This window comes from Lucilia cuprina, chromosome 4 (genome assembly GCF_022045245.1).
Source record: "Lucilia cuprina isolate Lc7/37 chromosome 4, ASM2204524v1, whole genome shotgun sequence".
Classification (NCBI taxonomy): Eukaryota; Metazoa; Arthropoda; class Insecta; order Diptera; family Calliphoridae; genus Lucilia; species Lucilia cuprina.
Window position 1 is genome coordinate 44,105,189 of NC_060952.1, and position 21,875 is coordinate 44,127,063.

Below are 21,875 nucleotides of genomic sequence, written 5' to 3' on the forward strand. Positions count from 1 at the left end.
AATTATGATTTAAAGGACAACACAAAAGAAAACAACATTTTTTTAAACTTTAATATTAAATTTTTTGTTAAAAAAAATCAATTAAAATAAATCGCCTTTTATTTGCTACAAAATAAATATACAAAAATATTTTTGATTTTGTTTAGTTTTTAGTATAAACAGATAAAATTTGTTTTTCCATGTGGAACAAAAGCATTACGAAAATAAATCAATAATAAAATTGAACTGAAACTAACATTTTTATTTATTTTTTACAGAAAACATATTTATTTTTTAGTAAAAAAAAACACAATAAAATAAAACATATAGAGAAAATAGTTATAACTAAGCTGATAAGGTTTTTATTGTTGTATCGGATTTAGCAAAATATATGGAATAAAATTGTACTGTCTACAGAAGAAAGATTTAGAAAATAATCAAAAATAAAACGTGTTATATAAAATAAAAAGAAAATAAATATAATAAGTAATATAAAATAAAATATATACTGGTATATTTTTGGTGTAAAAGTTATAAAAATCAAAAACAAATATAATGTTTATTTACTATAACTAAACTAATTTAAACTTCTACTCTACTTTATATGTATATGTAGGTTGGAATACTATTAAAGGCAACATTTTATTTAAACTTCGCGCCAACATAGTTATGTAGTTAGTCTACCACTGAGTTGGATTTTATGAAAAATATAACCAATTAGGAGTTCTTTTCAAATATTAATTGATTCTAATCTATAAAAATATTTGAAAATAACTTCTGGATGGGTTTTATTAGCCTGAAGATTTAGTACGTATAAGTGCCGAGGCTATTGCTACTATGTTGAAACAAAATGTTTATTTGAAATAATTTTTCCTTCTGTTGTTTTTAATATATCTTTCAATAATTCTAAATATATAATTCTATATTTATAAAGTTTAATTTTACCACAAAATTTGTTAAACAGGATTACCAGGATAAAGAAAATAGAAAACACTTTTAGATATTTTTTGTAATTTTATACAGAGAAAGATGTTTAACTTACTTAATAACATCAAATTGACCTTCACTTAAATTTTTATTTCTATTTGTTTTCTATTTTTTTTTTATAAAGACAACTGAATAAAAATTTCCATATTAATTACGATGCAAAGCCATTATTACCATTTCTTTAATTTTTTCCAAGTTTGTTTTCAAACCTTTGTCAGTCCTAATAAGGGAGCAATTTGAATGAATGACAGGAAAAAAGTTTAAACAGCAGGAAAACAAAAACCAAACACACGCCACCATTTTTGGCTTTAATAACAACAACATCATCATCGTTTTCATCTTCGTTGGTATCATTATCTTTATGGTCATCATAGCCAAAATCTTATAAGCCATCCAGTCAACCAACAGTCGACCAACGACTGTGCTGCTTAATAATGAATATAAAAACTATGCCAATGGCTTTAAGTAAACTTTGTCTAGAAAATCTAAAAATACAATTGTTTGAAACCAACATTTGAACACTCCTAAGTCCCTGCCACCACAAATGTGATTACATTAAATAGGATGAAGTAGCAGCAGTTAAACGCAAGATTTTTTCTAAATCACAAAACAATAGGATTTTAAAAAAGTCAACCGACCGTAGGAAGGGTCAAAAAGGTAGTGGAAATGACTGGAGGAAAAAAAATTTGACTGCTTACTAGAAATTGAAAATAATGGAAGCACTTCGTTGCTATTAAAAATAAATGAAAAAAAAATCATTTAAAGTATTAACCAAAAGCAGTGAGGAAAATTAACATAAAAACATCAAAATTAGAATATTTAATAAAATGTATGTATATCGTTCAAAATTCTTCATATCGAATAACTTCATAGCGGAGTTCAAAGGTTAAATTTTAAATTGTTTGTTGAAATTTTCTAAAGTTTTTTTTATTAATTAAAAATTTAAACCATGACCACAATTATAAGCATTAAACGCCAAATTTGTTTATTAATATATTACATATATAAATAAATATTTATACTAACAAGTTTCTATCCTTTTTTATTGAAATTTAGCAATATTAAAAGTTATTGGCTTGTGTTTAGTGTTTTCTTGGAATTTATACATAAAAATGTTCTACATTTAGCACAATATGCTCTTTTCTAAATTTGCCCCACTGCAATTAGTAGAACAACGAACTAACAGAGAAACATAAAGACCGTCGACGACAATCTAAACCGAAATGAAAGGCAAATGACAAGAAGATTTTATTTTTACAGCAGCAAAATAAAACCAAAAAATATATTTTAAAATTTCTAACAATTAAAGGCGCAAATATAACCACATTAAACCGGGTGGCTTAATAAAAACTAATTACGGAATTTCCTAAAACAAATCTAAACACTACTCGATGAAATCAACCATCTATCCAACCTAGCATCTGACAAACTTCCTTATTTGCTTCGAAGTAAACATTCATACATATGTATGTATTTGTATTTAGTTTTTGTAACAAAACCAACAGCATATGTACAACAAAACAAAAAAGAACAGTCCTACAATATTGGGATTGACAACAAATTTTAAACAGTGGTCTCTTTACCACTTGCTGTGGGTGTGGGAGGCGTATACTGGTGATTTGCCTGTCTCCTGTTAATGCTGTTGTTTCTATTATTGTTGTTATGATTGTCCAGTAGGCTTAATTGAGGTTGGGATTGAGAACGCATTTTACTAGCACCAACACTTGCTAATGGAGGTGGTGGAGCTTTGCGTAATTTTGTTGGTTTGACAGGCCGTTTTGGTGGCAATGGTGGTGGTGGCGGTGACAGAGATGAACGACAATTTAGAGAAGTGTCACTACTGCGGCGTGAATCAAAGAATGATGTATTACTATAAATTGCTTCCTCTTCGATGGTGGCATAAATTTCTTCAGTAGTCTCATAGTAAGAGGCTGCATTCATAGCTTGGGAATTAAATTGATGTTGCAACGAAGATGTGGAAGAGTCAATAGAGAAGGAAGAAGTGGAAGAAAAATGGCCCAATGTATTGGTGGTAGTGTTTTGATAATTATTTGTACTATTTTGGGCTACAATTCCCGACATGGATGGAAACTTTAAACCAGTATAAGAGGGTGTAGGTGTTGGTGGAGGTGGCAGTGAGTTGAGGTCTTCCCTAATGTCGCTACCTTTACTTGTATATTCTGCAGTAGAAGAAGTGGAAGTGGGAGCTGAGGTATTGTTTAGAGGAGTTGAAGAAGTTTTCGTTTTGTCTACGTGCTCAACAATAGGTGTTTGTTCTTGATGTTGCTGTGGTAGTTGTTCAATGGCTTCACTCACCACTATGCGTTGCTGATGCATGTGCAACTGTGGCGTCTGTTGCTGGATTTGATGATGTTGCAACTGCAGTTGCTGCTGTTGTGCTTGTGATATGATTACTTGGCCGGAAGAGGTGGTTCCCTGTGTTAGAACAGCTTGTGGCAGCAACACATAACCACCACCCAGAGTAAATATGGGCTGACCGGGCGGTATGACATGAGCAGCACTTGGATGTTGTGGCTGCGGTAGGCTGGCATACTGTACCGGCAAAATTTGAGCTGTGGGAAAGATTTTTGTTGGCGAGAGAGGATCATGGTGTGGGGTTATGGTTGATGCTGTTGTTGGCACTCTGTGCGCTGATAGTTCCAAACGTTGCTGATCCGCAGCATGGGAAGACATAGAAGTTTGGTTAGTAGTTAAATTATTAGAGGAATCACTGTCACAAGCGGAACTACTAAGGTCACTAACTATTGCTGTTGTGTCTTTATTCAAGGGAGTGGGGGAAGGAAAATCGGGACTTTGGTTTAGTGGAGGCGTTATTGTATTGCTTGAAGTGGGGGGTGAGGATGGTGCTGGAGGTAGGGGTAAATCTAAATCTTCTGTATTATCAATAATAGGATTTACCAAATATTTAAAGCTCGTACTGCTGCTACTACTGCTGTACTGGCTACCAGGAACCGGAGGTGCTAGCTCTGGAGGCACTCCTAATTCTGGCACTTGGGTTTTACTACTCGTTCGTCGTAATTGATTGCGCAGCTCATTTTCCTGCAACAATATGGTGCGATGTTCTTCCTCGGAAACTAAAATGTTATCAGGAGAATTTTCGTGAATAAAATCTGAGGGTCGTCTTTGAGATGGTGGAACTTCGTCTATAGAAGGAGCAGCTATTAGCGGTGGAACTGATGGTAATGGTGGTAACACTTCCATATATTGCGATTCTTCGTGTAAAGCGGGAATTAAGGAAGGTTGCATTTTTGGTGGAAACTTTGGCATGGTTGCGAAGTTAATCGGTGGCGGTGGTGGACTTTCTTTTGGTCTGGAAGGACTTCTTGGTATATTAACCCTTACGGGCAATTTAGGGCTCGGAGAAGTGGACGGACCCGGTGTGTTAGGTCTAGATACTTGATGTATTTCATTAGTATTGGGATCATGTTCAAATACTGCAAAATCACCATGACCTACATCAGCATTTTGGAATGATTCTAATGCGAAATTTTTCACTAAATCGGCTTTTTTCACCTTGGGTTTTGGTAGAGTTGGTGGCGGCTTTTTAGGACGACTCGTTAAGTTTTCAGTGGATTTTGATTGTTGACTTATAACTGTACTGGGTGTACTGCGACCACTTGTTCTCTCCGACTGCAAAAGATCTTCGTTGGATTTCCAACCAGATTTGCCACCAAAGAAATAATTCCCATCTTTTGGAGAACGCGGAGACTTCGAAATTGCTTTGGCAATTTCTGTGTACTCATCATCGGTACGATTTTTATCTAAAAATGCATCACGGAAAGGGTTTTCGCGTTCGATTTCGGTAGGTAACTTGATACTTTCGATTGGTGGAGGTGGAGGACTACGATAGCCACTACTTGAACTTATTGGCACCCGATGAGGTGAAGCCGATCTTGTGGTGGCATGTTGCAAAGTTGGCGAATCGATTTCCTTGATACGTGCTACAGTGGGCACTAATGTTGGTAATTTTTCTGGTCTTTTCTTTTCCATTGAGGAATTATTTGAGGATGAAGGACTTGCAGATCTTAATATACCTTTGCGTGGCATTCGTGCTTTAGAGGGGTTATATTCTTGTTCCGAATCGTAATAGCGAGATGCATAACCTTCGGGAGTGCGGGAACGTTCATAATCTGATTTGGATCGTTCGTCTCCACTCAAATCAAAACTAACTGATTTACGATGATGACCACCATAAGCAGACGATGACATATCTGGTGTACTACGGCCTGAGGCTGTTTGAAATTTAAGTTTCTGGGTATCGCTTTCTGAGTCGCTAGTATATCTTACAGCAGGTCTTGGTTTTTCAAAATAGTCAGAATCCGTTTCGTTTTGTTCCGTGAGTGTATCCTGTGGGGATTGCACTTCATGTTCACCCTCTTCATCTTCGTCATCATCACTATCACTATCATCCTCATCATTGTTATCGTCATCATCATCGTCGTCGTCATCATCAATTATGTACACTGGTTCAACTTTAACTTCTTCTTTTTCGATACTCTGATTATCGATCATTTGTTTGTATTCAAATCGGGGGTCTCTCGATTTCGTAGCACTTTGTTCCATCTATGTGATGTTTTGTTATTATGAATCCATTTAAAGTTTTTGAGTTTTAGGTTAATTCGTTATTTTTTTTTGTGTTTAAAAAGAAAGTGTAAGTAAAAAAATAAACGGTGTAGAAATGTGTCAGTTTTAGGGTTAACATTTTATTATGTAAAGTGTTGGGTGTAAACACGTAATTTGATCAAAAAGACAAAGGACATTGATTTACTGTTTTTGTAGACAATTAATGGTAAATGATCAATGTGATAACTGGAAGTTTTGTTCGTGAACAGGAAGTGATTGACGCTCATATTAAGCTGGCGTTTGTAATACGTATATATTTGATATCTTATTTGATTGTTTAACTGTGGTGGTGATATTAAAGGTGAAAGAAAAATATAGTAGGATCATGAATGAAGAAGAAGCTTACAATTAATACGATGATTTATTAAGCCATTTAATTTCGCTAAAAATTTTAACAAATAAAACGATAACAACGAAACATTGGCCAAGTCAAACCTTAGTTTTTTCTCTGGCTTAATGATTTAAAGACAAAAACGAAAATGATGACTTAAAATAATGTGTACCCTGGCGCCAATAATTTTTTAATTGTATTAAATAAAGTAACGATATTTATAAATAATAACAAAAAGGACATGTTTAACAAATTAATATGAAAATACAAACAATAAGAAGCCACTAATACATTTACTGTTACAATTATACAATTTCGTTGTTAGTTAGCTAACCAAAATACTGAGTAGAAAGGATGAATAACACTAATGATGTCTAAATTGTTTTTAATTTCATAAAATATATTACTGAAAATACTATTTAGATCTGAAATTTAAAATAAAAAAATTATATATAATCGGTCGTTTTATCAATTGGTTTATTTAGCAAATGATTTTAGACAAAGTTTGCAAAATAAAGTTCAATGGTAATTTTAATGAAATTTGGTATGTATATAAAATTATTCAAAATATATGTTAAGTTATGTGGAAAGCAATTTTAACAATTTAAATAATTTAACAAGTCTGACAGGAAATTAATTTCAGATGTAATGAAGGATAAATTGTAACTTTTACTTTTTGAAAATTAGTCTATTATAATTTACGTATTCTTTTCACAACGGTAGCTATGACATAACAAAAAGGATTATTGTGGTTTTTCATATAATAACAGAGTTTAAAACCATGTTTAACATAATACAAATTTTTTATAAGGTATTTAAGTTCCCCTAACCAGACCCCCCAAAGGGGTCCATATAACCCTTTATTTAGAAAACATATTTTTGTAAATTCCAACATATATTTTATTATAACAAAGACAAACCTAGTTAGTTACATATCTTTAATACTTAGTCTCAAACTTTAAGAAAATTCAGAACCACAAAATGAAAGAAGAGTGACATTTAAATAAATATATTTCACCTATTCAATTAAATACAAAGTTTTTTTGAGTAATTTTTGTACATATAAAATCTTTAAGAATGTTTTTATTAAATCCATTTTAAAGTTTTTTTATTTTTTTAACTCATCTCTCAATTACATAAAATATACATACATAGAGTTAAATAACATTTAAAACAATTTCATTTATATATTTAATTTATTTTTTTTTTTTTTTTTGTATTTTGCAATTAATTAAATTTAAATTCTGTTGGGAAAAGTTTAAATTCGAATATGTATTATTCATTTTGTGTGAGAAATTAAAATAGCCGCACAACATATGTTATTATGTATAAATGTGTGAAATTTTTTTTAATATTCAGTTTTTAATCAATATGTATTAATTGATATATAAAATTATTTTACATTATTTTTAATTGTTCAAGTTTAACCTAAAGATAACAATACAAGACATTTATATTTTTTCTCAAATATTTGGCAATAACAACAATTTTAGATTTAAATTTTTTTATAAAATTTTTTGTTTAAATATTTAAAAGTATTGGACCTTTTGATATAGTTTTGTTTTACTTTTTTGTTAATTTGTGTTTGATAGGACTTGATTTTTTTTAAAGCAGTAGTGGTGTTCAAAAATGTGTTTGTTATAGTGTTTTTAATTTTGTTAAATATTTTATGGTTTATTAACTATTTGTTTAAATTTTAATTAACTATACATTGTATGTTGTAGAAATTTGGAAACCTTTAAGAATAAAAACATCATTTTGTTTTTATTATTATTTTTTTAAGTTTTAACTATTTTATATTACGAAGTATTAAGTTGTAGTATTGATGTTTTTTAAAGGGACCCATAATGTTACAATTGTTTTTTAGTTCTTAGAAACTTATAACAACATTTAATAAAATTTTAACTTAATTTTAAAGAAAAAAAAAACAATTTTTTTTGTCAATATTTACCAACTAAAAATTATAAACTCTCATTAACTATCTTGCACGGAAAAAATATTTATTAAAAATTTGAAAGAAAAAACTTTGGATATAATATACCATGAAAACTGCTTTAGAAATATTATTGTACAATTATTAAAAATATAATAACCACCTTAATAGAGAAGATATAATAGAACTAAGTATATAAAATGTTCATAGCAAAAATATTAACAAAAAGAAAGAATTTATTGTCGGGCATGGCCTACAATATGATACCCTACATATATTATTTTTAATTAAAAAAAATTTTAAAATAGTTTTGGCACAAAAAAAATATTTTTTAAATCTGAGATTATACGGGAGCAGTATTCTGACCTGAGTATAAATTATAAATAAAATATAAAATATCTCCTTTTAAAAAATAAAATGTCTTATGTTATTTTTTATTTTTGTAGATTTCTGAAATTTATATGCCAAAAACTGTAATTATTTTTCCCGCGATAAGCGTAAAATTACGGCATTTTTGAGATCTATCTCGAAAAGATTGCACAGAACTTTTTAATATATAGAGATGGTTTGTAGGCAACTGAGGACCTTTGTACACAAAAAATGGACATTAAAATGCGTCGTTTGAGAAGTATTGCTCAAAAAGTGGTTCACGGGGAAACTCACTTAATTTGTACTTATTGGTAACATTAACATTATTTAAGCAGAATTGGTAACATTAACCTTATTTAAGCAGAATTTTGTCGTGATCTTTGTGTTTATAAGTGAATTAATAATTTTCTACGACAAATACGATGATAATCCGCAGTAACATATACACTTATACAAAACTAAGTTGTATGGTGGCTATTTCAACCATTTTCAAAAGGGTTGTATGTTCCAAATTTCATCAAATTATCTTAAAAAGTGCGACCTGCAGACGGACGAACAAATAGACTTACATTATTTAGTCTAAAATCCAGCCAATCGATTAGCAATAAAATTAAAATTAATTCTCGAAATTTAATTTTTTGGTACTCAGTTAGTTATTTATTTTTTTTTTGCTGGTTTAGCCGCCCAATGAAGGTGGTTTAAACTTGAGCAAATGAAAATGTATAAACAGCTGATACAATATTTGTATATATTTTAGGGGCCAAATTTGAATTGAACGATTCGGTTTTTTTGGATTAATTTGGATGTGATTGTTAATTGGCTTTTGATTTGCAACTCAAAACCCGCTATTAATATATTATAATTTTTATATTATTTTTATTGTTAATCTTCATCTATATGGTGGTTATGCTCTTCTTATAGTCATTAGACCGCCTCACAAAAATTGCTGCGTGATTAACCCTTTTCAAAATATAAATTGTAATGTCAAACATTCGAAATTCACAATTTTATTCGGCTTGATTAAACCAATTTTTTATATTATTATTATTTCAAGTCTTATTAGTAAGCTTGACCATTTAAAAAAAAGTTTAGTCCAACCTCATAATATTTTTGAAATTAAAAAACTAAGTAAACTTTGAGAGGGATAACAGAGACAGAATTTTGCTAACAAAGTGGGTCGGTCTAATTGACAATTACATTAATTTATAAATGTTTATATTTCTTTCCGTCATATACGTACGTACACATACAATACATAAATATAATTTTTTTTTCTTAGAATTCTATCATGTTAGGTTTACAATTTTTTTTATTTTATAGCAAATAATATATTTATATTTCTTTTTCCCTTCTTTTCAATTTGTTTGTAGTCATGTTATTCCCGCTTGATATTTAATGAATTTGATTATGTTTCTTTAGTTTCTAAGGACTACTACTGTATGTTAAATAGATTGTTTCTTTGGTAGTGTCCTAAAAGTATGCAAATATTTTTTTTATTTCGGTTGTTTTAATTTTAACCAAATCATTTGATTTTTATTTTATTTTTTAAATTTTGTTTTGTCAGTCTTGTTTCTTGAGTTTTTAAATTTTAAACTTCCGCTTTATTTAAGCAATTTTCTTTTCTTCATTTGTCTGCAATGAAATTTTTAAGAATTTTTTTGTTTTAATTTTTATAAAAAAAATAGAAAGAATAGAGAGAGAAAGAAATAATAGAAAAAAAGCATTTTAATGAAGCTTTTTAGTTGTTTCTAATTAATTTTTTTATAATTTTTTTTTAATAATTTGTATGCGCATTTAGTTCATTAAATTAAATCAATCTATTTTATAAATGGATGCAATAACAAACGAAAAACAAAAGGAAAAATGATTACGACAAATATTAGAAATTCAACACCAACAAATACTCTTTAAAAGAGAATTTTATTTAAAATTTTGTAATTTACTAAGTACGTTATGTATAACAATAAATTAAAGTAAAAAGTTGATTGTTTTTTTTTATAACAGAACACACGACATATAGAATTAAAGAAAATTGTTTATTTTTTAGTTCCCTCCCCCAGTTGATGGCAGGGGAAAGCGGAGTTTTATATATGTATATATATATTTTGTTTTGTTTTCATGCTTATTTAAAATTGTCTTTATGATACAGGAGTAAGTATGATGTTTTATTTTTCTGTTTGTTTAACTTTATTTTCTTAAAAAAAACACACATACATAAAAATTACTTAGATAATAAAATATTTAAAATTAGTTTTAAATGGCTTTTGTACATGTAAAACCTTTTTATACAAATGTCACTCTTTTTTCTCAATTTCAAACGAAAAATATCATTTTTAGTGTTCACATTTTAGACGTGCGAAAACTGACTACATACATACATATGTACACTTAAATGTCAACCTATTTTTAAAATGTAGGAATTTCTAAGAAGTATATTAAAATTCTAAATTAAATTATTGAAATTCATGCTTAGTATGGAGCTCATTTTGATTTGTTTTTGGTTTTATGATTTAATTTGCAATTAAATTATTATATCAACTTTCAAAAAGACACAGAAAAACGCCGAAACACGTGAACTTAATTTTCGGTCGTAGAATCTAGTGACTACCCCGTATTGAAAAGTTGGGTCAAAATCGGGATATATTGCATTTTAAAGTTTAAACTGTTTCTGATTATTTAAATTTAAACATTAAAAAAATATCACCTCATAAAAGTTCATACTTTAAAACGCAATATTTCCCAATTTTAATCCAACTTTTCAAAACGATGGATGCCACTAGATTCTACGACCTAAAATTAAGTTTTTTTGTTTTAGCGTATTTCTGTGTCTTTCGGACATACTTTATTGTACCCTTCTTTACTTGTTATAGAAAGGTGCAAACAAATACTTCTTTGAATAGATACTGAGTGATATATTTAACTATACTGAATCTTACATAGCCCCAATATCGTTTGATTTTGTACACAATATGGACAGATGAATACAAACCCTCGCTAAACAACCTAATTTTAGCCCTATAGCTAAAACGAAAATTTATTCCTTTTACAGATAATATTTCTTCTCAACAAATTTTGTAATATGATTAAATTTTAATTATAACAGCCAAGAAAAAATTTTAAATCTTGTCCTAAAAACATTAGTTATAGAACTAATGTAAACAGAACCACTTCAGATTCTTGAGAAGCATTCATAGTAGTTATGATTTTGCCATCACATCTAGAACCCGTTCTTTGGAACATTATTGTGATTCTAAATTTCTTTTAAGGAGTTTTCAAGAAACCAGTATTTAAGCACTTCTTTAGAGACTTGAAACTATCGATTTTGTCATCACTTCTAGAACTACTTCTATGGAACATTGTTGTGATTCTAAATTTCTTTTATGGAGTTTACAAGGAACCAGTGTTTTGGCATTAGTTATACACAGAGGGAAAAACCAGTAGAAAAGTACCGAAATTTATATAATCAGCGTTTGTTAACATTTAGAGAATGGATGTTTATAGATTTCGACAACGAATTGTTGCAATTTTGACAATGTATGTTATTGAAAGCTTATCATTTCTGTGTACATTGGTAATACACTAGTTTAATGGAACGCATACTCAAATGCATAAATGTTCATTTATATTTATTTATTTATTTATACCGCATATAGCTTTTGTAATTTACACAGAAAAAAATGAAAAAAAAAATTGAAGTAACTCAGAAGTTACTTCAAAATTATCAAAATCTTGATTCAAAAGTTAAGATTTATAAATATAAAATTGAATTGTTCCAAATTCGAACAATTTGTATCAAAAATCACTGAGAAAAGAACTGTTCTAAAGAATGTGTATATGTTCTCTAAAGCATTCCAAGAACTAGTTTCCATTAAAATCATTGTTGAAAAAACTGGTTCCAGAAACGTTCCCTAAAACGAGTATTGACTCCATAACACTCAAAACCAGTTCCGAAGGTGACAATTTCAAAACTAGAATCATTGGTCTTAACCGCATATGAGAACAAGTACGGACTATAATTATGCGTTCTAGAATTAGTTTTGGAACAAACACATTTTTTCCTGGTAGTTACTTTTAAAAATATCTTTAATTACAAAAAAACTTGACAAGCGATTGGTGGCTTTTCCTTATTTAAATTTACTTTAATCAATATTTAGTATCTTTCAATATTTAAATTGATGAAATTAGAAAAATAATATTATTTAAAAAACACTATAGATCTGTGATAGATTTTTGACTTATTTATGCTTTTTGGAACATGGCAGAATTTATGACTATAGAATATATGTTTTAACAATTTACAAAATTTTCTGAGAAATTACTTACATAAAGTTATGTATCAATAATAATAATAACTTTACAGAACTTATGGACTGAACTTTTTTATACTAAACTTTAAAGTACTCTGTAATGATTAGGTACTTAATTAATTTAAGACATTTCATACCAAATTTCATTAAAATGTATTTCTTCTTGCAATTTGAATATGCGTACCGTACAATATTTCAATTTTAATAAAATTTATAAACATTTTTTATTAAGACCAACTAAAAACTTTGACTAATTCCGAAAGTTTTAACCAAGTTGAACAATATTTATACGAATTCTATAATAGACTTTCTTAATTATGAAAATTATGTTTTTGACTAAAATATTTAACATTGGCAGAGCGCTTCTTTTAATCGAACTTCATACGTTACTAAACGTTTGTGTAATTCAAAATTGCAATAAAAACTGAATATAAATAACAAAGATCCTAAATAAAACTACCGAAAATAATATAGAACAATAAAACTTTAAAATGCAAAAATATTCTAAAGAATAACAAAAAAAGAAACACATTAAAATAAACTAATGGAAATGGAAAGCACAAAACATAAATTACTTAAATTTTTATACAGAATTTTTTTGCAGCTTTCAATGAAAAAATATACAAATAAATTTAAAAAAACATACAGAATCTATTCCCATTTATTTAGATGAGATTTTAATGACTTTCGACGAGGGGAATAAAGAAAAAACGTGAAGTGTGGTGGTGTAGTGGTGGCGGAGGGGAAAGTGGTATAATGTTGTTTTTTAACAATATGATTATTTACGAGTTCATACTAAGTAAAAAAAATTAATAAATTCATTTACACATAAACATAGAGTATGAAATATTAATAACATTTAAATGGTTAAATTGCGAACAACAACAAAATAAAAAAAAACATAAATAAAAGAAATAAATAATAAAAATTCTAAATTTTTATGGTGAGAACATGTGTATGTATGGTGAAACGGAAGTCGTGGCAAAACAAACAAAAAATTCACACAAATACAAATGAAAGTTTCAGTTCATTTTTTTTAAACATTATTTTTTTTTTTTCATTTATTTTATGTTTATACAACGCATTTTAAAGTTATTTTCTTTTATTTGTTGGCTGTATAATATAAATTAATGCAAAATGTGTATGGAGTTAAAAAACAATTAGCACTCTAAAAAACACGGATTAAGATTTTTATGTTTGATATGGATTAAAAACATAAATGACATCAAAGGAAATGAAGAAGAAACATACACACATACAATAAAAATTATGGTGGCATATACATACAGACATGTGTATATTTTAACACATACATACATATGCAAACATATGGCATTATATATGTAAACTACACATGTAGCAGGTAAATAAGAATTTTATGTACGTATATGGTAAGTAAATGGTTAAATGAGAACAAACATATTAAACACACACGCATTGTCACACATACAAATAAGTTGTATTAAAAAAAACGCAGACACACATAGGCAGACATAAAAAATTACATACATACAAATTAGTAACATTTATAAATATTTATATACAAAAATACATATTTATATGGATACTTGTAAATATGTACAGACATATGTTTTAAAAAATTTATAATACATACATACATATCCACAAACATTCATTATACAGCAAGTGACAATTTAATGGAATCCTGGAGGAAATTTAAATTTCTTATTTAATTATATATTTGTTTTAATCCTTAAAAAAATATGTATTTGTTGCATGTAGCTTTTAGAAAATCAAACCATCATTTGGTAAACAATAAATCAAAAACGATTAGAAAGTAAGCTATCGGTTGGAATATTCATGAGTTATTAAACAATATTTTCTCTCCGGCAGGCTTGTGAAGAAAAGATTACTTGGAATGTGAAAATTGAGCCATAAAAAATAAAATTACAATTACTTGTAATAAGTTTCTATTATTTACATTTAGATGTAATTATAAGAAGGGAAATTCATAGTCACAAGAATGTAAATTAATTAATTTGGCCTCAAATATTATATTATAATTGTAATTGAATATATATTGGCGATTCAATCTTATTACTTATAATATACATATATGTATGTAAGGCGTTAGAAATTATAGTCGGCATTTCCGAACATATGATTTCCTACACAAGCAATTTTCTTTAAGCCCATAATTTATATTTTGGCTAAGTCCCAAAATAGGTCATTTCTCAATGAGTTGAAAGAGTCATTAATACTGACTTAGTTTATTATATCGTAATTAATACGTGATTAATGAGTTTTAGACCACTTTTCAGAAATAAAATGGAATAAGGGAAACATATGGAATAAGGGTGTCTCGTAGACCACTTTACTGTAGGAATGCATCTCAAGAAATGAGTATTATTGTGCCAAATAAGAGCAATCCCTACCCGTCATTATTGAAAATCTTAATTTCAATTCAATATATATAAGAAGTTTCAGAAATCTTTTTGAATAGGGAAAAATAATTTAAATTTGTACTAGAGCTATAGATAACCATAAAAGGAACGCACAATAAACTGTTTTATTTTAATTGTAGTGCTTCTAATAAGTAAATCTTAGATTCTAAATAACTATAGCTTCTATTGGTAAGGTATTAATTTTTATATTTACCCAAAAGTACGTAATATACCGACTAAATATTATGAATCACTTAAGTTGGAAGTTCGTTAAAATTTGAAAATCTATTACAATTACACATAATACACACTATATATAAGTATTTTAACATAAAGAAATCCTGAATAAGTTTTTACTCCAGTAACTGCCATTGCATTGTCACTCACTGTTTATGTAATGGAGTTGAACATTTATTTGTTTTCTATTAAAATTTCATTTAAAACAACATACCTGTGGTGTCTGGGGCTGTGAAACGGGCGAGGGTGTTGCTGTCGAAATCTGAGGTGATGTTCCTGCTGCCGACGGTGACGTGGGTGATGTTGGTGCATTACCCGTTGATGGTGCCGGTTGTATGGCTGGATTTGTATCTAGTGTATGCTTTGATATAACGACCGTTGTAGTCTTTTGTATTTTATCCTGATCATGATGTTCGGATGGTGATTTGGGTGGTACTGAAGTAAACGCATCAGCAGCTCGTACAATTTCCAAAACCTTGAGATGTAAAGCAAATATTGCAAAAAAAAAAAAACAAATTAATTTCTATTCAACTCTTAGTTAGTTTAGTATGGCATTTATTCTCTTAAGGTATTGACTCAACTTAGTAACACCACAAAATATATATTTTTTTTAGAATGTTTTAGTTTCCTTTGGATAAAAGTTTAATTTTGTTTTACACTTTGCTGTTGTTTCCTACGCACTCGTATACAAATATTTTCACACCGAAATTTCTTAAATAAATTTAAAACCTTTTAACTGGTGTGGGCAAAACAGATTAATTTCGAAACATTTGCTTCCAATATAGCAAAAAAAAAAACATCAAACGAGGAACTTTTAAAGGTTAGGACAAATCTTTTTTAATTATTTATACGTATTTCCTGTAATATTAATATAATTTTCAATTCGATAAAAAAATTTTGTTCCTATTTCCTAAATTTTTTATTAAAAAATATAAACTATTTCCTAGTTATAATAAAATCTTTAAAATGTATAACACAGACGTGCCAAAGGTTATTTACTTCTGTTTAAAAGGTAAATAGTTTTTAAAAATGAAAAACTTATTCTAGAAATCCTAAAATAGAATAAACAAACCGTTAGACATTACAAGCACTAAAAAAGAGGAAACGTTTGGCAAAGGAAGATAACACTGAAAAAATAAACGATGATATTACAGCAAACACTTAAACTATACGTTCAACATATATGTTGGGGGCACAAGTAGTACCAATACTATGAATGGAATGCTAAAAGCCAAAAACTTTTCAAAAGGACTGACTGTTGTACTTGTAATTGTGTAGTACGAGTAAGCAGTTGTCCTTACACACAGACATATACTTAACAAATATCTACACTTACTTTTTCAGGGGTACTCTTTTCTTTAGTGGAAGCCAAGGACTGTTCTGTATTATGGGCCAAAGCAACAGCAGTGGCAGCAGCAACATCATGTTGCTGCTGCTGATGATGATGATGTTGTGCTGTATTTGAACCATCTGTAGGTTTAACTGTTGGAATTGCTGCTGTCGGTACTGATGTTGCTGTTTGTGCTGTTGTTGTTAAGGTGGGTGAATGAGCCATGGCAGCAACGTTAGCTAATACTGATGTGGGTTGTTCATTACTTTGTTCAGCAAAAACTTCCAAATCCTTTAAATAAACAATACAGAGGAAGAGTCAGGCATCAGACAATATACATTAAGACAAGCCAGAGCAACGAGTATATTGGATAAATGTAAAGAAAACAAGAAAAAAGCATAAATAAATATTAGAAAAGCATTAAATTTAAATTTGAATACTTTTTCACAATTTTTTTATATTCAATAATTGGATGGTTACACTTTAGAAATAGGTATTTGTTAAAAATAACATAAACAATATTTATATTGATTTTAAGAATTTTTTGTAAACGATTTTATGTTACAAGAAATTTAGATTTTTAATTTATTGTTTTCTTAGCATTTTCTTTACTAAATTTACATTTAGCGATTTTTTTTTATTCTAAATCTTACATGTTTTAAGCGTTCATCATCATCACGATCTAAACTGGATGTACTTTGACTTTGGCTTATTTCGGAACCAGTTTCAGAAGCACGAGAACCTGCAGATGTAATAAAAAATATATTATATAAAATGTTTATAATAGATTTAAATTATTTATTTTTTTTTTAATTATTTTGTTATTATATTAATATTGCTGTCAAACTCAAGAAGAACATTTAGAATATTTTAAAGTCACTAAGGCTGCGATTTGAAAACGTTTATAAGCATTAGGATTTATCCAGAAGTGTGTAAATTGCCTACTACTTAATACTGCTGATTGGGGGTATGAACTTATAAAGTCAGGCAAAACTGCGAACATGTGTGCAATTCAAAAAATCTCGTTCTTGGCCTTAAAATGTTTTCTGTTCTAACGATATACAGTACTTTGAATAAATTTATATTGTACACATGCACGGCGGTTCAAACTACTAGTTTTTCTGTGCGAAATTCAAATTTTGGAAAAGTGAAAATAATTTATTTTTTAATATCATCCTATTATCAATACACCAATATATATTAAAATTCGCTTTTGTTTTTTTGAGAAATTTTAAACACTGTTCTACTGTACGCAATAAACGTCATAATTTCAATATATTTTTCTTATAAATTTTTGAAAAAAAAATATACCTTTACTTCAAAATGTCAATATTTAAAATAACCTTAAAGAAATTGAATTTTATTTTAAAACTTCATAAAAGCTTTAAAAAACGTTAGTTAAAATTGAAATAAGAAGAAATGAATAACATGAAATGTTGTAAATTAGTTTCACTTCTCCCGGAAGGGTACTTTTTTGCGATTTTTGAGCAATTTTGTATTTTTTTAGTACAACCTTATAAGCATATTCAAATTTGATTAAAGTATTACTCAAAGTATGTCCTTATTAGATATTTTTGTTTATGTCAGAAAGAGTTTATATTAAAACTGATTTATTAGTTCGGATAGTGGCAACCGCTATGGACTCTTTTACGGAAATGCTACCAAATAATATAGGTTTTATTCTGTCTTAGCGACACATGCATTAACTGTTACAATGTCTAATAACCTTAACGAAAATAAAAAAGCATCAAGCTCATTATACATACATATGTATATGAAGAAAAACTGAGGGTGTTTGGATATTTGTTTCTTTAAAATGTCCTCATGCGTAAAAACTGGGTATAATTGCCATACATGATTTTTTTTTTATTATTTATGTATGTAGGTTGGACTATTTACTCAGTTACCCTATAATTGAGTTTAATAAAATATAAAATTGCATCAAAATTAATGATGCTTTTAAAGTACTTTTATATTCTACAATATAAAATATATAAAATTTATTTTTAATAAAAGAAAATGTTTCAACAACTACTTTTATCATTTTAACAGAAAATGTATCCTTAAAATGCTTTCTTTGTGTTGTTTTAAATAATTTACATTTATTAGAAAAAATCAGAATGAAAAGAACTAAAATGTAGGAGAAAAATTGAAACCAACATTGAAAACAAAAGAATAAAATCACAATCTTGCATTATAGGAAACTATATATGTATATTAGAGTGCTGCACAAAAACGAAGTTGCGAATTTAGCCCATTCCCCCTCTAAAATTGTTCTATTGGTTTTGAAACTATATCACATAAAAAACAGGTGCCGCAAAGGCTCTGAAATTTTTAAGTGCATTTACAAGGGGAAAATATATATTGACCATAGCTGAGAACAAGTTTGCATTATGTAATAAAGACAAAAACTAATATCCGAGTAAATATAGATCTATTTAAGTACTAAAATGTTTTTTTAGAATATAAAAAGGAATTCGCAATAATAAACCGAACTTTTTGCAGGACATAGTTTTATAAGCCATAGAACAATTCAAGAGGGAGGGGAGGCCTGTGGGATAATTTTTTTCCTCCATACAAGCTTGTAGCACTCTAATGTATATATCTAGCTGTTCTTCTTATATATAAGTAATCTGTATTGTAATTGTTTCTGTCTGATAATATATACGAAAGTAAGTATTATCTAGTAGAATATAATACTTTTAAAAAATAATTCTTAAGAATAGCATCTTCGTCTAATACAACATACATATATTTTTCATGTTCTTTATAAAAATTATACTTTTTATCATGGCCGTTCTTCGTTGTTATCAAGAAATGGTGTTGTATGCATAGATGGATTTTGATTTTTTTTTCTTTTACAAAAAAACTTTTAGTTTGTTGTTGATGTTTTTATTATAGCTGTTTGCCACTTACCATGTCTGCTGTAGCCAGTACTCATGCCACCAGCTGTACCAATGGAATGAATTAAATTGGATTTATCGTATCCCTTACAAACGACCAAATGTATATCGTTTCCAGCATTGCGTAAAACATTAACTGCATCTTGATGCGTAGCTCCCAATAAGGAGTTCCCATTCACTTCTAACAAACGCATGCCAACCTAAATTTGCAAATATAAAGAAAAGATAAAAAGGGATTATAAATAAATAAAAATAATATTTAAAGAAAGAATAAAAAGAGTGTGAAAGAAAAAAATTATTTCGTTTTTTGATTTCAACTTAAAAGACTGTAGGGGCAAAATATTAAACAGTAGAACAATATATTGGGATTAATTTTGAATGTCTATACTTTAATTTTAATTGTCTTCAGGACATCGGAGTGGTAACCATGAGGAAAAAAACAAAGATATGAAATATTTTTTAAGTACTGAGAAAATATTAAATAGGATCGATTAAAAAAAAAATCCATCTGGACTTGATTGGTCATATGATACCCCAAAGCAGTTTTGAGTATATTTTAAATAAAATTTTTTTGTTTAAGGTACATAAACATTTTTTTGTATATGTACTGAAATAATGTATGTATGTGTGTATATATATTAGTTATGAGTCTTAAAGAAATTTTTTAATAAAATAGGATCTTAAGTTCGGTAAAGATATTTTGTTTGTATAAAAAGAGTTAAAGGAATTTAATGGAAGGGATCTTATATGAGGGATGGGGTCGGTGATGGACTTATCCTCATCCGATTTTCACAAAAACTATCTATAGCAATTTTATATAACAACTGCTTTACGAGAGATAAAGTTAAAGTTAATCAATATCTCCAAACTTTTCTGACGGTGGGAGAAAAAAATATTTTTTACGAAATAACTTTTTCCTCCAGATCATGTATGTATGATTAAGTCAAATATTTTTTCTACATATTGTTGAAATACTGTGAACATTGTTGGGATGTTGTACTCGTAGTGTAGAGTAGTTTCACTTGTATTTGAATTTGCTAAAGAGTTTATCAAGTTTCTATGGATTTCCTTTTTAAAGAAACAAGAAGAAAACAAACATCTTCTCTAACGTCGTTTTCATCTTCTTCAATTTCATCAGCGCATACATTTGTTTTTTGTATTTTTTCATAAAAAAACAAGATTTTACTAGTTGTAGTATTTGAAATCATTATAGTTCATTGTCTCTGAAATCCCCAGGGAAATGTAAAACGGTATGAGATGAAGTAAGAGAAGAGATTGATATTCAAATCAAGTAAGAATAGACAACAGGAAAGAAAACTAGATTCCTAGGATAGAAAAAATCTGCTCGTTTATGATTCTTGAAAGAAAATTTATTTTGAAATTTTATAGATTTTAATACTCAGGTGGTTAAATTTTGTTCATATTTGTTTACGTTATTTTGTTCTTGTTGTCATAGAACTAACAATTACTGGTTGGTAGTTGTCTCAAAAAAAATTGCAATTTTAATCCAATACAATTGATAACCAGATAGTTGAACTTTTGTTGAAAAATAAAATAAAAACGTGTGGATTATTATCCAAATATATTTTTCTAATTTATTTCCTAGGATTTAAAAATAAAACCCACATTAAAAATGTGAAAATTATAAACACATACACAGAAAAAACTGAAAATAAGTTTCAATTATCAAAATAATTGTATCAAGTAAGTTTTACACCTATATCCAAAATGATTATATTAATTACCAAATTTGTAAAACAAGTCAAAATATGTATTTTTTCCAAATAAAGAATTAACCAGAACAATTAATGTCAATAATTGAATAATAAAACTTTATTGTTACAATTGAACATATATTATATCCCTATTTAAGAATTACATATATTCCTAGGCCAGACAATTTTTTCAATTAAATAAAAAATTAATTGAATCAATTAAAAATTAAATCAAAATTGTACACTTAGGCTTTAAACAACGAGATAATTAAAACAAATAAAAATTAAAGAAAGAAGAAAAAGTGTTAATTGAAAATAAACTACCGATATTTTTTTTTCTGTGTAACTTGTGTTTGTTACATCTCAGTTAAAAATACTGTCTTGACGACAATGTCAGAGGTTATTCATCGCGTACAAGTCATCACGTAATGAAAATTTACAATGGATGACTTGATGACATTTCAGCAGTTTTTCTGCAGCTGACTTTAAGTGACAATAAATATAAGATGTCTTAATGAATTGAAAGCATTGTCATCATATGATTATATTAATTGTAATGAAAAAAATCATAATTACAATTAATTGTAATTGGTAAAACTGAAATTATTTATAATACAATGTAATTGTATTATAAATACTTAATGATTTCATCCAAATGAAATCATTATTTTTAAGTTTTATTTGTCAAATTTTATATAGTAAGTATGTATTGCAAAACATTGTTTTAATACCAAT

General features: G+C 28.1%; 1 protein-coding gene across 19 annotated transcripts in view; it reads right to left on the minus strand.

The window, feature by feature from the left end:
* LOC111674587 (protein lap4) overlaps nt 1-21,875 on the minus strand; it is a 241,099-nt gene that overhangs the window by 54,992 nt on the left and 164,232 nt on the right. For 17 of the 19 annotated variants that reach the window (XM_046949910.1, XM_046949911.1, XM_046949912.1 and 14 more), the window contains 6 exons: nt 19,439-19,625; nt 17,176-17,264; nt 16,529-16,813; nt 15,407-15,667; nt 3,886-5,550; nt 3,283-3,636 (listed from right to left, as the gene is read on the minus strand). In XM_046949910.1, coding sequence (XP_046805866.1) covers nt 3,283-3,636; nt 3,886-5,550; nt 15,407-15,667; nt 16,529-16,813; nt 17,176-17,264; nt 19,439-19,625 — 2,841 coding nt within the window. The remainder of the gene's footprint in view (nt 1-3,282; nt 3,637-3,885; nt 5,551-15,406; nt 15,668-16,528; nt 16,814-17,175; nt 17,265-19,438; nt 19,626-21,875) is intronic. The other 2 variants (XM_046949901.1, XM_046949909.1) reach the window with 2 other exon arrangements.